At 63.4% G+C, this 13275-nt stretch overlaps 2 protein-coding genes across 17 annotated transcripts; one reads left to right on the forward strand and one right to left on the reverse strand.

The window, feature by feature from the left end:
- Positions 1-347: 347 nt before the first annotated feature.
- On the reverse strand, positions 348-2763 carry PLEKHJ1 (pleckstrin homology domain containing J1). Its single transcript, XM_049639576.1, has 6 exons — positions 2308-2763; positions 2136-2203; positions 1976-2042; positions 1021-1111; positions 864-927; positions 348-782 (listed from the first exon to the last, which is right to left on the reverse strand). The coding sequence occupies exons 1-6, from the start codon at positions 2513-2515 to the stop codon at positions 717-719; spliced, it is 564 nt and encodes a 187-aa protein (XP_049495533.1). The 5' UTR covers positions 2516-2763; the 3' UTR covers positions 348-716.
- An 85-nt stretch (positions 2764-2848) lies between these two features.
- On the forward strand, positions 2849-13217 carry SF3A2 (splicing factor 3a subunit 2). 16 transcript variants are annotated; one of them, XM_049639569.1, is made up of 12 exons: positions 3352-3519; positions 5586-5661; positions 5773-5892; positions 7048-7134; positions 7477-7640; positions 8869-8940; positions 9943-9989; positions 10418-10527; positions 11558-11607; positions 11703-11843; positions 12130-12198; positions 12303-13217. In XM_049639569.1, the coding sequence occupies exons 5-12, from the start codon at positions 7515-7517 to the stop codon at positions 13101-13103; spliced, it is 1416 nt and encodes a 471-aa protein (XP_049495526.1). In that variant the 5' UTR covers positions 3352-3519; positions 5586-5661; positions 5773-5892; positions 7048-7134; positions 7477-7514; the 3' UTR covers positions 13104-13217. The 16 variants fall into 16 exon arrangements, with proteins under 16 accessions (XP_049495532.1, XP_049495530.1, XP_049495521.1 ...); XM_049639565.1 differs by having other exon boundaries at positions 7051-7134; XM_049639574.1 differs by having other exon boundaries at positions 7051-7110.
- The last annotated feature ends 58 nt before the right edge of the window (positions 13218-13275 follow it).

Here is a 13275-nt window from a genome sequence, read left to right on the forward strand (position 1 = left end):
CCCCGTCTCTCCGTGGTCTGGTTCTAGGCCTCTCTGATCCAGGCAGGCCAGCCCTTCCTCCCGGGGAACTTCAACCTCTGGCCTGGAGAGCACTGCTGTTCCGCTTAGGCCCTGCTTCCTTCTGGAGCCGGCTCAACCACCCGGCCCGCCAGCCCTCCACGTGTCCCCTGCAGCACCGTCCCACGTGGAAAAGAGGTACCTTTATTTGAACAGAACAAGCACGCTGGCCTGAGTCAATGCTTGCAGCTCCCCGCCCGGAGGCGCCCAGCCAGGGCTTGCCCGTCGGCAGGAGGAGAATTCACAGTGGCTCCAGGAGGCCCGGCCCCCACGCCCTTCACAGCATCATCTAGCTTCGTAAGCAGGGCTGCACCAGCCTTGGGCGCTTCGGGCCCCAGACGGATACACCCAAGGGCTGGGCACAGCTTCTGGGAGGGGACACTCATCCCCCGGTAGCAGCATGTGGCACCAGCAGGTGCCAGACCAGTCTGGGGGAGGGGGGGAGTCAGGGGGTGGGCCTGAGGCACCGGGGTGGGGGTGGGGCTGGGGTCGGGGTCACTGGGTTGTCTCTCCAACCTGCCCCCGCCCACCTCCACCAGTCTTGGGTTTCTGAAGTCTGCTGCAGCAAATCCAGGCTTGGCCAGGAACCCCAGGGCCTGCTGAGGACGGGGAGGGCTCTTCCAGCCCCAGTAGAAAAGCTGAGAAGCCCCACCCCACACTCAGGCCTTCAAGCCACCCAGCTGGAACCTGGCCTCCTCGGAGATGCCAAACTGCTCCAGGGGGTCCTGTGCGGGTGAACAGGTGGTGTCAGCTCAGGCCCCAGAGGCCCCACTCCATCCCACCCCCGCCCCCAGCCCTCTGTGCACCTTGCCGGTCATTTTCTGGATCTCATTTCTGTAGAATATAAGGCTTCTCCGCATGAACTCGTAGCTGGGGGAGAAAGCGACGTGTGCTCACAGAGTCCCGCCCCGCCCCCCGCCCCGCCCCCCCCCCCCCCCCCCCCGCCCCGGGCCCACACCCCACCTGGCTCGACGCAGAGCCCCCATCCACTCCTGACGCTGTTCCTCACTGCGGCACTCGAAGTGATACTTCCTCTCCGGATCCTCGATGAAGCCTGCAGGGGGAGGCAGTCCCCATCTCATTCCCCGGCTCAACCCCCCCCACCTCCCCCTCCCCCTCAGGCCTCAGCTTCCCGCGACCTCTGTCCAGAACTGTCCCTTCCTCCAGTCCAAGCCCAGGCTCAGGACTTCTCACCAGCTCTGTGCCCTGGATGGAATTCTGTCCCTAAAACGGTACGTTCAAGTCTAGAACCTAAACACGTGACCCTATTTGAATACACAACAGTTACCGACGTAATGACTTACTATGAGATTAGCCTACAATAACGCTGGCACCAAGTCTGATAGAATTTGTGTCCTTGTCAAAAATGAAAATCTGGACACAAACAAGGAGAGTAAACCACGTGAGAATGAACACAGGCTGGGGGGACATGATTCTACAGAGAAGCGCGGGCAAGGAGCACCCTGGATCGCTGGCGACCCCCAGAAGTCAGGAAAGCATGGCAAAACGTCTTCTTAACAAGGAACCACCCCTGCACACACCCTGATCTCAGACTCCCGCCCTCCAGATCTGGGGGAGCACACGTTCCTGCCGTTTAAGCCCTTCAAGTGTGGCATGGGAAACTTGTAGAAACTCCCGTCTTTCCTCCCTGCCAACCCGACCCCCTCAGGACCCAGGAGGATGCTCCGCAGCGCCCAGAGGACGGCACCCGAGGGGTACAGGGCTCCCCAGCGAGAGACAAAGTCCTAGTGGATCTGGGGCGGGCACCGCGGGGCGCTAGAATGCGGCGCCCGCCCAGCGGGAAGGCCCAGCTCGACCTTGGGCAGCCCGGGGCAGTGGACTTGATCTCGGCAGAGGCAGGCGGGGCAGGGCGGGGCTGGGGTCGCGGCCGGCCTCGTCCGCCACGCCCGACACTCACTGATGGAGAAGCCGCTGGGCTCTTCCTGGGTGACTCTGCAGTGCTCCAGCAGTAGGGCCCCGACGGGCTGCGGGAAGAGGAGGAGCAGGCGAGGGTGGGGGCGCGCCTCCGGGGGGACCCCGGCCCCCGTGCGCTCCAGGGCGCCCCCCGGGCGGCCTACCTCGGCCTCGTCCGTCCGAAAGTAGAAAAGGAAGTTGACCACCAGCTTCACCAGTCGCCGCTTCAGCACTGCGAGCACAGGGCAGGCTCGCGCGGGCTCGGTGGCCGCCCACCCCCGTCCGCCCGCCCGCCCGCGTCCCCCTGCGCCCGCCTCGGTGACCCGGCCCGCTCACCGCTGCCTTTCTTGGGGCCCCGCATGCCGAGCTCGGCCGCCAGCTCGGCCGGCTGCCGGGAGAGCGCCTGCAGCTCCTTCTCGTTGTAGCGCATGGCGCCGCCCGGACCCAAAACACGGAGCGCGAGCCGCGCCCTCCGGGCCACCGGCCGCCCTCGCGCCAAAAAAGTCCCACAACGCCGTCCTCCCGGAAGTACTACCGCAGCCATTGCGCTTGCGCGCTGCCGAACCACCCATCCCGTCGACCTCGGGCGCGCGGCGCGCAGGAGACAGTAAGCAAAACAGACGATCGTCACATATAACTGCGCAATAAGCTGGACCCGGGGTGGGAACAGAGTAAGGTACCCTCACGACCAGTGGTGCCCTTTGCCGAAGCGGACAGAAGCAGGCGGAGCGGAACGAGTCGCAACCCGACCTCCCGCGAGACCTGAGCCCGCGCGAATTAGAGCCACCGAGAAGGCGTCAAGAGGCTGGTGCGCACGCGCACTTAGAATCCCGGCCCATACTCTCAGTCCCGCCCCCTTTTCTCGCGCCTCCCGAGCCTCCGGCCCACCTCTCCGGGCAGGGCGGGCATGCGCACTCGGGAGGCCCTGCCCGCTTCGTCCCCGGAAGTATTTCCCTAGGATGAGATGCGCTTGCGCGTAACGTAGTCGTAGTGGCGGCGGGCGCGGAGTGAGGAACGGAGCACGGTGAGGGCGGGGGGTGGGGGGGCCCCGAGGCCCTGGCTTCCCTGGACGGGAGCGTACGCGGGCGGCGGGGGGTGCGAGCGAGGGCCGGGCGGCTTCGGGGTTCCCGACGGCCGCGCGCCAGGACAGCCAAACGACTCCCGCGTCCTCGGAAGTCTCTCCGTAGGCCCGTGGGATCGGGTCGGGTGGCGGCTCACATGGTGCCCTCCGCGCCCCTAGGACCCCTGCGAGCACTGATTTGCGGCTCTTCGCCGTGGTTGTGCGGTCCTGAGTCTCTCGGGTCCGGGAAGCTTCCATGCCCGCCCCTGTTGTGTGGGGGATATAACGGCCGCCCCGGGCCCGCCGAGTAGGGAGCGCGGTCCTGGGGGCGGCCAGAGCCCGTTAACTGGCCCTGGTCAGACTCGCGTGTCCGGGGCTGCTTTTCCTGGCCGAGAGGAGCTGGCGCTGATCATCCGCTTGCTAGCTTCCCGCTCCCTCGTTGGGCCCCGGAGGCCGCCTCCCTCTCCGTAAAGCGAGCCCTTGCTTTTGTAAGGAGCGGGTCTCTCTGGCCGTGTGGGTTTGGGGCCTGACCTGCTGACTTCTCTCATGATTGGTGGGTCTTGTTTCTGCCTCCCGCCCACCCACTGCAGCTTCCCCTTCCGCTCTCTGAATGTGTTTTCTGCAGGAGTTTTAGCGACATCGTTAGACCTGTTTCCTAAGGCTGAAAGTATTCTCTGCTGCGAAGGCAATTATCGGGGTCACTTGTGTGCTTTTCTTCCATTGTTCTCCCTCCCCCCCCCCAAAAAAAAACCCTAATTTCTGCATTTTTCCTGTTAGCCTGGTTTTCTTGACCTGTTAAGTTTTTTCCTCGAAGCTCCCAACATCTCAACACCTATTGATTGGCTTCTGTTTTCAGTCGGACCATCTGTTTGTTTTCCTTTGTTGTGTCGGGATGCATCTCCAGATAGCTTTCAAAGGAATTGATTTTGAGTCCTTGGTTATTTCCTTACTCTCGCGGTTGGAAATTGGAGTGTAAAAGTCTAGGTTGAAAATTCATCTTGAGACTGAGAAAGTGTTGCTTATCTCTGCTCTGATTCTCCTTTGGTGTCTGACCTTTTGTTACTGTTTTTTTCCTTTGATAGAAACTGGAGGTTTTTCTTGGTGGTGTAGAGTTTCACGATTGTTTTCATTGATGGGTTTTTGTGTGTTTGTTTCTATCTGAACTGTCAGATTCCCTCAGCCCAGGGATATTGTTTCTCTCTCTGGTAAGGCTCTCGCATATCTTTGGTAAGGCTTCCCATGCTTCTTTCTATTATTGCTCTGAAATCTGACCTATTTTCCCCTTTTTTATTCCCTTTTGTAAAAGGCTTGCTTAATTTGTACTTCCAAGCTCTCATGTTGTGTGTTTTGTTTGGATCATTCCGTGTTTCTGAAGTTTCCTTCTGGTTTTAATTCGCCTTGCTAACTTTTGGCGGGTTGCACTGCTTTCGTGGTGTAGTGCCTTGTCTGGTAATCGAGGAGGACGCTGCCATCATCTGGGGAGGTTTCTGTCAGGTTTCTTTCTTCCTTTTCTTCCTTGCTTCATTTCCTTTCCTCTTTTTCCTTTTCTTCCTTTCTTGATACATGGGGTTTTTCATATCTGGTTATGTTTGAATTGCCAGCTTCACTTCGCGAGTCTCACTGCCCGGCCAGCCTGGGAAGGCGCTGGTGTTTTCTTTGGGGCGTGCGAGACCCCAGCGGCCAGAGTCCCAGGAGCTGGTCTCTGGTGCTCTTGCCGGGGGCCTCCAGCTGGCCCTGCTGGGCAAGGCGTGGGGGAAGGGCAGGCTGCCTGCTGTTTGGTGGGCAGGTTTTGATGGGATTCCCTCTTTTCGGCCTGGCCCTCCCTCCTCTCCTGGACTCTCCCCCACAGTGCCAGCCCAAGTGCAGTGTCCCTTCGTTCCAGTCCTTCTGACGATAAAACTCCGGTCTGTGCGAGCAGTCTGTCGAGGCCCCTGGGCACGAGATCTCTTGGGGATGGAGGCAGGGACAGGGATGATGTGTGCAGTGCGCTGCTAGGAGCCAGCAGTTTGGGTCTCTAGTGGTCACTGGTTTCCCTCTGACGTGGCGACCAGTTCAGTATCTGAGTCGGGTTTCCCTGAGCTGACACCGGCAGGGCACACTCCCCAGCCGGCCTCTAACATTCGAGGGGCTTACCTGGCCATTCAGAAGGAACCGGGCTCATCACCAAACTTGTGGGAACCCTTGGCTTTGTTAAAACGTTGCCTTCCGAGTCACTTGGGCAGCTCTTTGCTCCCACTTGGTCCGTGGAGTGTTCCGGAAGTGTCACCCATGTAACACATGACGGGAAACAAGGCATCAGCACAGACTGTGTCCTGGGCCTTGAGCTTGTGTCGTCCTCTCCTCTGCAGACGGGGGGACACCGCTTCCTCCTGAGTCCGGCCCTGACTCCGGAGAGTTGCCTTTGTTTTCTGTTTCTGGCAACAGCCATCCTGATGGGCGGGAGGCAGTGCGTCCGTGTGGTTTTGATTTGCGGTTCCCTGGGGACAGTGATGTTGAGCACGTTTTCATCTACTGTCAGCTGCTGCTCACTTGATCAGCACACGCTCCCCCACAGGCACCCCATTTCATTGTTTGGATGAACGCTCTCCCGTAACGTCCTTGAGAAGGTGGGAGGCTCCCCACGGAGGCCCGTAAGTCACTCAAGACCTGTGGGAGAGACCTCCCCAGCCCCCGGCCGTGCTGTGGGCAGCAGCGAGGGCCAGTCGTGTCCCTCTGTGCTCCCCCCTTCCCCCTGACCCCAGGAGTTTCTCACCACTTCCCCCAGAAACGCTGGAGTCTCCCAAGGCACAGCGGGTGCTTCATGGCAGATGCCGGCACAGCTCAGCCCCTGGCAGGGCCTCCCCCGCGGAGCCTGTGACCAGGTCTGGCAGCCAGGACCACGGGGATCCCCCCTGGGAGGGTTGGGGTGCAGCTTTCCCTGGGCTCGCCGCAAACGGCACAGGTGGCGAGGCAGCGGGGGTTCCGTGGGCCGATGCACTTGCCTCCCTGGCAGGGGGTGCTCTTGGCGTTGTACCCTCTTCTCAGGACCAAGTGCCGTTTGATGGAGTGATTGGGATAGTTGGCGGTGCTTGGCCTCCGCACTTGGCCTGACAACGTTTCAAAGTGGGAAGCTCCAGGCGTCCTTCTGTAATACAGGGTCTGACCCTGTGACCGGTATAACTGCCCTGAGTCGGCAGCCATCCGGAACGTCCCGTTGCTGGTTCTGGGGTGTGAGGTCTTCATGTGCTCATCGAGAGGATAAGAACCGGGCCAGGGAGAGGTCGAGGTTCCTCTAGAGTTACAGGGTGACTCCAAGGTCCACAGCACAGCTGGTCTGTACCCCCTGTGTTCCTTGCGTGTGGCCACTATAGCAAATCACCACGAAGTTAGTGGTTTAAGGGCTACAGATTTATTACTGTGCAGTTCTGGAAATCAGAAGTATAAAATGGAGGGCCGTGCTCCTTCTAGGGGCCGCAGGGAGCCCCGTCTCCCCCTTTTTCCGGCTTCCAGAGGCACAGCGTCCTCGGCCTGTGGCCCCTCCTCATCCTCGCGGCCAGCAGCACAGGGTTTGCCTGGCTCTCAGCCTCCGACCCTCTGCCTCCCTCGTGAGGACACTGGGCCCCTGGGGAACCCAGGGTCACCCCCACTTTGGGACCTTGAATCGATCCCGCCTGCAAGGTCCTTTTTGCCATATGTGGTTCCACGTTTACTGTTTTAGGGATTAGAATGGGGGCGTCTTTGTGCGGTCATGTTCACTGCTGGGCCTGTCCCTGTGAGCTCACTTCTGCAGAGACAAGATAGTGTGGGTTTAAGCCAGCGGGGCTGATACTGACCAGTCAAGAGGGAGAGTGTTCAGAGACGAGAGAGAGGTGCCTGGGGGTTGGGTTTGAGCCGAGTCTGGAAGAACGTGGGAGGCACTGTGGCAGGGAGCGGAACGGGGTATCGAGGGCTCAGGGGAGCCCTCCTGGGCCACAGTCCGGTCTTGAATGTCTCTTGTGCGTTAGGAGGAACAGGTAGATTCTCTTCCTCCTCTTCAGCAGGTTTTCGGCTGAGCTACAGGACTCCGGAGAAGTGAGCAGACACAGAGACTTCGGGCCAAGGTCCGGGAAGGCTTCTTGAAGCAGGTGGCTTGGCCGTTTCTTCCTCGTTGCCCTTTTGGGTCTCTGAGCCTTTACACCTTTCGGGCTGCGGGGGCTTCCTGTCCAGGCCTCCCCCAGGGCCAGGCATGTTTATCCTGTTCCTGGTTTGTGCGTGCCTGGGCCATTCTGGGCCCTCAGCCTACCTGAAGATTGGGGAGGGTGGGAGGCCATGAGGCTTGTCCCCATCAGGAGTTGGCGGGGTGGGAGACTATGGGGTGGGGGGCAGGGAGAGGGATGGGAGACTGCAGAGGGTGGGGGGAGGGGGTCTCTCCTGTCCTGTCACCTGCTGTGCCCTGCACTGTCACAGCCTCTCCCTTGTCCCTGCAGGTTTCTCCGGGGTCTGGTAAAGCCCCAAGGCCATCACCATGGACTTCCAGCATCGCCCTGGGGGTAAGACGGGGAGTGGAGGCGTGGCCTCCTCCTCAGAGAGCAACCGAGACCGCAGGGAGCGCCTCCGGCAGCTGGCCCTGGAGACCATTGACATCAACAAGGTGGGTTGAACCGAGGGCAGGAAGCCCCCTCCGTCCCGTGTTCCCTCGCTCTGCCTTCTGTCAGTGGAGCCACATTCGCTACGCCCGCACCTGGTGCCCTTCGCCCCGCTGCCCAGCTCTCTGGGCCTCGGGTCCCGGTCTGTAATCAAGAGAACTTGACCTAGAGCAGCTCCAGCTGCCCACCCCAGAGACCGCCTGCTGTTCAGAGGGGGGGAGGGGGGTTATCGCGTGAGTTTTTTGTGTGACTGACTTACCAGAGGCGTGGGGAATTGCCAGTGGCGAGGACCAAGACAGTGTCGTGTGGATCGACGTTCTGGCCACGAGCAGTGAAGGGCAACGTTTTATTTGGCGGTTCAGAGCTATCGGTAGACCGGGGTTTGCCCGTCGGCACTGCGGACACTTAGGGCCAGAGCATCCTGGGTGCTGTTGGCAGCCCAGCAGCATCCCGGCCCCCGCCCACTCAGTGCCAGGATCACCCCAACTGTGACAAACTCCAGTGTCCCCAGACGTCCCCCAGTGTGCCCTGGGTCCACGCATGGTGCCCCTTAGACTTCAGACTCCTGTGAGACGAGAGCTCTCACCCTGTGCCAGGCCTCACCTGTGAGGTCAGCTGTGTTCGCGTCCCCGTTTTCCCAAGGAGACGAGGGAGAACCGTCACGGCCAACGACGACACAGTCACGGGACAGCGAGTTAGGATTTGAACCCCCGTGGGTCTGTGCCACCGCCCCTATTCGTGGAAGGCTGCGTGGCTGGCCTGGGAACCCCGCGTGCAGAGACCAGGGTCTCCACGGGCCTTTGTTGAGGCGTTTGCTTTTGTTCCGGTGTCTGGCTTGTGCCGCAGAGCTCGGCAAAGCCTGCGAGGTTAGCGACGGGCCCCTGGCCTGGCCTGGCCTGGGAGGCGGGCGCTCAGCCATGCCGTCCTGGCTCTGCTTCCTTCCGGACCTGGAACCGCCACCGGGGCCGGGTGGAGAACCAGTATCGCGGGCCCCCAGCCCTGCCGAGCAGCCTGTGTCCACGGGATCCGGGGGGGCGGGGGCGGGGGGGGGGGCGGGGGCCGCCTCAGGAGGGCCCCGTGGAGCCTGGGCCACGGGCTCCTCCTGGCCCCCTGTCCTCGAACGCCTGCCCGAGGGAAAGCAGCCGCCTCTGCTGCTTGGACGAAGACCGGGCTCTGGCTCTTCACGGCGCGTGTGGGGCCACGCTCGCCGCTGACGGATGTTTCTCTCCGCAGGACCCTTACTTCATGAAGAACCACCTGGGCTCCTACGAGTGCAAGCTGTGCCTGACCCTGCACAACAACGAGGTGTGTTCTCGGCTCTGGGGTGGATTCTGCTGCTGCGCGTCGGGGTCCCCCGCCGCCTGGCCCGGCAACGCTGCCCCCTTTGTAATTCCGGGACATCGTTCAGGGCCCGCCCGAGGGTGGAGGGGCTCGGGCCTGCTACCTCAGCAGACTGCGCTCTCGGGCACGTCCTTTAGGGGAGACCCTGCGTGCTCCGGGCGCGGGCCAAGCACCCCGTCCCCGGTCTGCGCCGTAACCCCCGCTGCTACCGTTACTGCGGGAGCGTGCCGTCGGCCCTGGGCCAGGCCCGTGCCCGGGAGTTCTAGATCCGGTTTTTGGGATCTCGTCGGTGTGGCTCCAAGTGGGCTCTTTCAGTGACCGGGAGGTCGTAGTCCGCCACGAGCGCACGGTGCGCAGATCCGCCCCGGAGCGAGTAGATCCGGCTTTCCCCTTTCCCGTTGTTGAGCGTTCGGGTTGTTTGCGGCCACAAGTGGTGCCGAGTCGCACGGTCTGTCCCCCTCGGCGGTGCTGACAGAGGAGTCGGGTCGTTCTCGGGGGTGCTGAGCCGCGTCCCCCACCCGCTCGATGCCAGGACCGCCCCGGTCACGACCACCACACACTTCCCCAGACGCCACCAGTGCTCCCCTGGCGATCGAGAAACGGCGAGTCCGCCCCGCTCCGTGTGGAGAGGTCCCCTGGGCTGTCGTCAGGTCGGACCCGGCGGTCACGGGGCACGTCACTTGGGGGGTACCAGCCTCCACCGTGCAGCCGGGCCCACTGATCACCCCCCGCGGCGCTGGGCGGCGAGCCTTCCCGAGTCCCCCGCGCCGTGCCAGCGGGCGCTCGCAGACGCCTTCTCCGGCTCGGGGTTGCTCCGCTTCGTGCGAACGTGCCGGAGCTTGTCTGTCCGGCAGCCACCCAGCGCCCGCCTCGAGGCAGGGCCTGTGGACAGAGGCCGGCTCCTCTCTGCCCTCCCCGCCCTCGCTCACCTGGTCTCGAACCACCCGTGTGCTTTTCCCGCTGCAGGGGAGTTACCTGGCGCACACCCAGGGGAAGAAGCATCAGACCAACTTGTGAGTAGCTGCGCCCCCTTCCGGCGCCCGGGGTCCAGCCCCTCCAGGAGCTGCGTCACGGGGTCTCCCGGGCCTTGGGGCCGAGCAGAGGGTGGGCGCGAGGAGGGGCGGGAGGTGCTCTTTCCCCAGCGGTCAAGCTGATCGTGCTGCAGCCTGGGGCTTCTGTAACGCGGGGAGAGAGGTGAGGGTCACAGAAGACCCCCTAGTGAGGGGCAGCACAAAATGTGATGGGGACAGAGGTGCCCCGAGCCTGTCCCAGCCCCACTGCGTGCGAACCCTGGGACCCCCAGCCAGCACCCCCACCCCCGTGCCCCTGGCCTCTCAAACTCCCAAGGTCGCTGTGAGGGTTGGACAGCTCCCAGCACCTGGGCCTGTGGCCTTGGCGGCCCGTGTGGGGGGCCACAGTGCCGTCTCTGTCCCGCCTGCAGGGCCCGGCGAGCCGCCAAGGAGGCCAAAGAGGCCCCCGCCCAGCCGGCGCCAGAGAAGGTCAAGGTGGAGGTGAAGAAGTTTGTGAAGATCGGCCGCCCGGGCTACAAAGGTAATTCTGTCTGGGGGCGGTCTGGCCCGCAGCCCTGTCCTTGAGCCACACAGTAGCTGCTGTTCTCTGGCCCTTTGCTGCGGAGACCCCCACTTGTCCGTGCCTCTCCTGTTTCCCATCGGAAGGACCAGGCTGGGACCGGCGGCCCCCCTTTCCTGTCAACGTTCCCAAACAGCCGTAACAGAGTGTCACGGCTTCTCAGGCCCCGTGTCCCCGTGTCTTAGGAGCAGGTGGTTCTTTACTGTGCTGTTGGGGGACATGAGTGACCATGGGGGGGGGGGGGGCCCTTTCCTTGACCTTGGGACAGGGTGTTGGTGCTTCAGCCTGACGGAGGAGAGGATGAAGGTCTGGGTAAGAAACCACTTACTTAGTGGAACTGACGGCAGAGAGGAGGGTTCTTGGATCACCTGCCAGAAAGTAGGTTAAGTGGCTCCATTGGAATATAGTGGACTGTGTTTCCGGGAGTTAGAAAGAAAGAGCTAGCAGGCAGCTGTTCTAACTAAAGGTAGTGATGTCTGTGCGTGACTGGCACTCCAAGCCCGACACAGCAGCGCAAAGGTCCTGGGGCAGGTCTGCTTGATAAGCTAGGGCTGGGATGACAGGATCTGAGGGGGGTGGGGGGGCAGGTGGAGGCCACCAAAGGCCTTTGGGCCATGGTAGGCCACCTGGTCTCTGTCCTGAGTGTCATGGGGAGACGCTGGAGGGCTTGGGGGGAGCGCGGCATGTTCCAGAGCTGTATGGAGAGCGGTCTGCAAGTGAGAACAGGGCCACTGGAGGCCTGGCTGCAGGGCTCTAACGTGAAGGGCGTCCTCCCAGAAGCAGGGGCACAGACCCCGCTTGCTGTGTGTGCACAGTGTGCGCCCTCTTCAGATTCCGTTGAGTGTCGTCCCAGGCCTCGAGGTGAGGGCCACGGGGCCCGCGTCCTGCCCACGCACACCCCTGGCTCTGTGACCTCAGGCAGGGACCCCGTGGTCCCCTAGCCTCCGGGAGCACGAGCTGGCCTGGACCTGATAACCTTCGTGTGTTGCAGTGACCAAGCAGAGGGACACAGAGATGGGCCAGCAGAGTCTCCTCTTCCAGGTAGGGGCAGCCGGAGCCCGACTGGGGGCGGGAGGGGGTCCCTTGAACGGCGGCACTGCCACCTGCCCTTCCCCCCACCCCCCCCCCCCCCCCAGATCGACTACCCCGAGATCGCCGAGGGCGTCATGCCCCGCCACCGCTTTATGTCCGCCTACGAGCAGAGGATCGAGCCTCCGGACCGGCGCTGGCAGTACCTCCTGATGGCCGCCGAGCCCTACGAGACCATCGCCTTCAAGGTAGCACCCACGGGGTCCCCCAGCAGCCGTCCCCCAGTGGGTCGCGGCCTCTGGAAGACTGGGGAGCTGTGTGAAGCGACAGCCGGGGGCTGGGCGTCCAGAGGTGGGTCCCCACCGAAGGGCAGAGAGCCTGACGTGGCCCTGGTGGGAAGACACCCTTGTGGCCAGGCTGTTTGGGGACCCGTAACCCCGTCCCGGGCAAAGAGCGCAGCCTTTCCCCGGGGCCCCAGGGCTGCTAGGTAGCCGGGCTGGGACATCAGCCGCCGCCACCCCCCTCCCCACACAGGTGCCAAGCAGGGAGATCGACAAGGCCGAGGGCAAGTTCTGGACTCACTGGAATCGGGAAACAAAGCAGGTGAGTGAGTCGGTCTGGGTCCAGGCGCTCGTGGGGCCTTGGGCATCTGCCCCGGCCGGCCTGTCCCCTCTGGACCGCCGCTCAGCCCCCTCCGTCTTCTCCAGTTTTTCCTCCAGTTCCACTTCAAGATGGAGAAGCCTCCAGCCCCGCCAAGCCTCCCCGCTGGGCCCCCCGGGGTGAAGCGCCCCCCGCCCCCGCTGATGAACGGTCTGCCCCCCCGGCCACCGCTGCCAGAGTCTCTGCCCCCGCCACCGCCAGGAGGCCTGCCCCTTCCGCCCATGCCGCCCAGCGGGCCTGCACCCTCCGGGCCCCCGGGCCCTCCCCAGCTGCCCCCACCAGCTCCTGGGGTCCACCCCCCAACATCTGGGGTCCACCCCCCGGCACCAGGAGTCCACCCCCCGGCTCCCGGGGTCCACCCCCCGACACCAGTGGTGCACCCCCCAGCATCTGGGGTTCACCCCCCTGCTCCGGGCGTCCACCCTCCAGCCCCAGGGGTCCACCCCCCTGCCCCGGGTGTCCACCCTCCCCCCTCTGCCGGGGTCCACCCCCAGGCCCCAGGGGTCCACCCTCCAGCTCCTGCAGTTCACCCCCAAGCTCCGGGGGTGCACCCCGCAGCTCCCGCGGTTCACCCCCAGGCCCCTGGCGTCCACCCCCCAGCTCCTGGGGTCCACCCCCCAGCCCCAGGGATCCACCCCCAGCCTCCTGGGGTTCACCCCCCACCTCCTGGGGTCCACCCATCTGCTCCTGGGGTCCATCCCCCAGCTCCTGGGGTTCACCCCCAGCCTCCTGGAGTTCACCCCTCAAATCCCGGGGTGCACCCCCCAACTCCCATGCCTCCGATGCTGAGGCCCCCGCTGCCCTCCGAGGGCCCTGGGAACATTCCGCCCCCTCCCCCAGCCAACTAAAAAGCTGCCCCTTCTCCAGGCCAGTTCGCTGTCTTGTCCTGTTTCTCTCCGAGCTATGTGCTTTTGCGCAGGGTTGTGCCATGTCCCCGACGGTCATTAAACGGTCTCCCCTGATGCCCGAAGTGACCTGCTGTGTGATTCCCCGAAGGGAACGGGGGGGGGGGGGGGGGGG

Source organism: Panthera uncia, chromosome A2 (assembly GCF_023721935.1).
Source record: "Panthera uncia isolate 11264 chromosome A2, Puncia_PCG_1.0, whole genome shotgun sequence".
Lineage (NCBI taxonomy): Eukaryota > Metazoa > Chordata > Mammalia > Carnivora > Felidae > Panthera > Panthera uncia.

Coding starts and splice junctions, on each gene's coding strand:
- PLEKHJ1 (XM_049639576.1), bottom strand. CDS start 2,515: ATGGCTGCGGTAGTACTTCCGGGAGGACGGCGTTGTGGGACTTTTTTG. Junction 2,204..2,307: donor GGGCCCCAAGAAAGGCAGCG/GTGAGCGGGCCG, acceptor CTGTGCTCGCAG/TGCTGAAGCGGCGACTGGTG. Junction 1,112..1,975: donor GCCCAGCGGCTTCTCCATCA/GTGAGTGTCGGG, acceptor CTCCCCCTGCAG/GCTTCATCGAGGATCCGGAG.
- SF3A2 (XM_049639575.1), top strand. CDS start 7,515: ATGGACTTCCAGCATCGCCCTGGGGGTAAGACGGGGAGTGGAGGCGTG. Junction 7,641..8,868: donor AGACCATTGACATCAACAAG/GTGGGTTGAACC, acceptor TTCTCTCCGCAG/GACCCTTACTTCATGAAGAA. Junction 10,528..11,557: donor CGGCCGCCCGGGCTACAAAG/GTAATTCTGTCT, acceptor CGTGTGTTGCAG/TGACCAAGCAGAGGGACACA.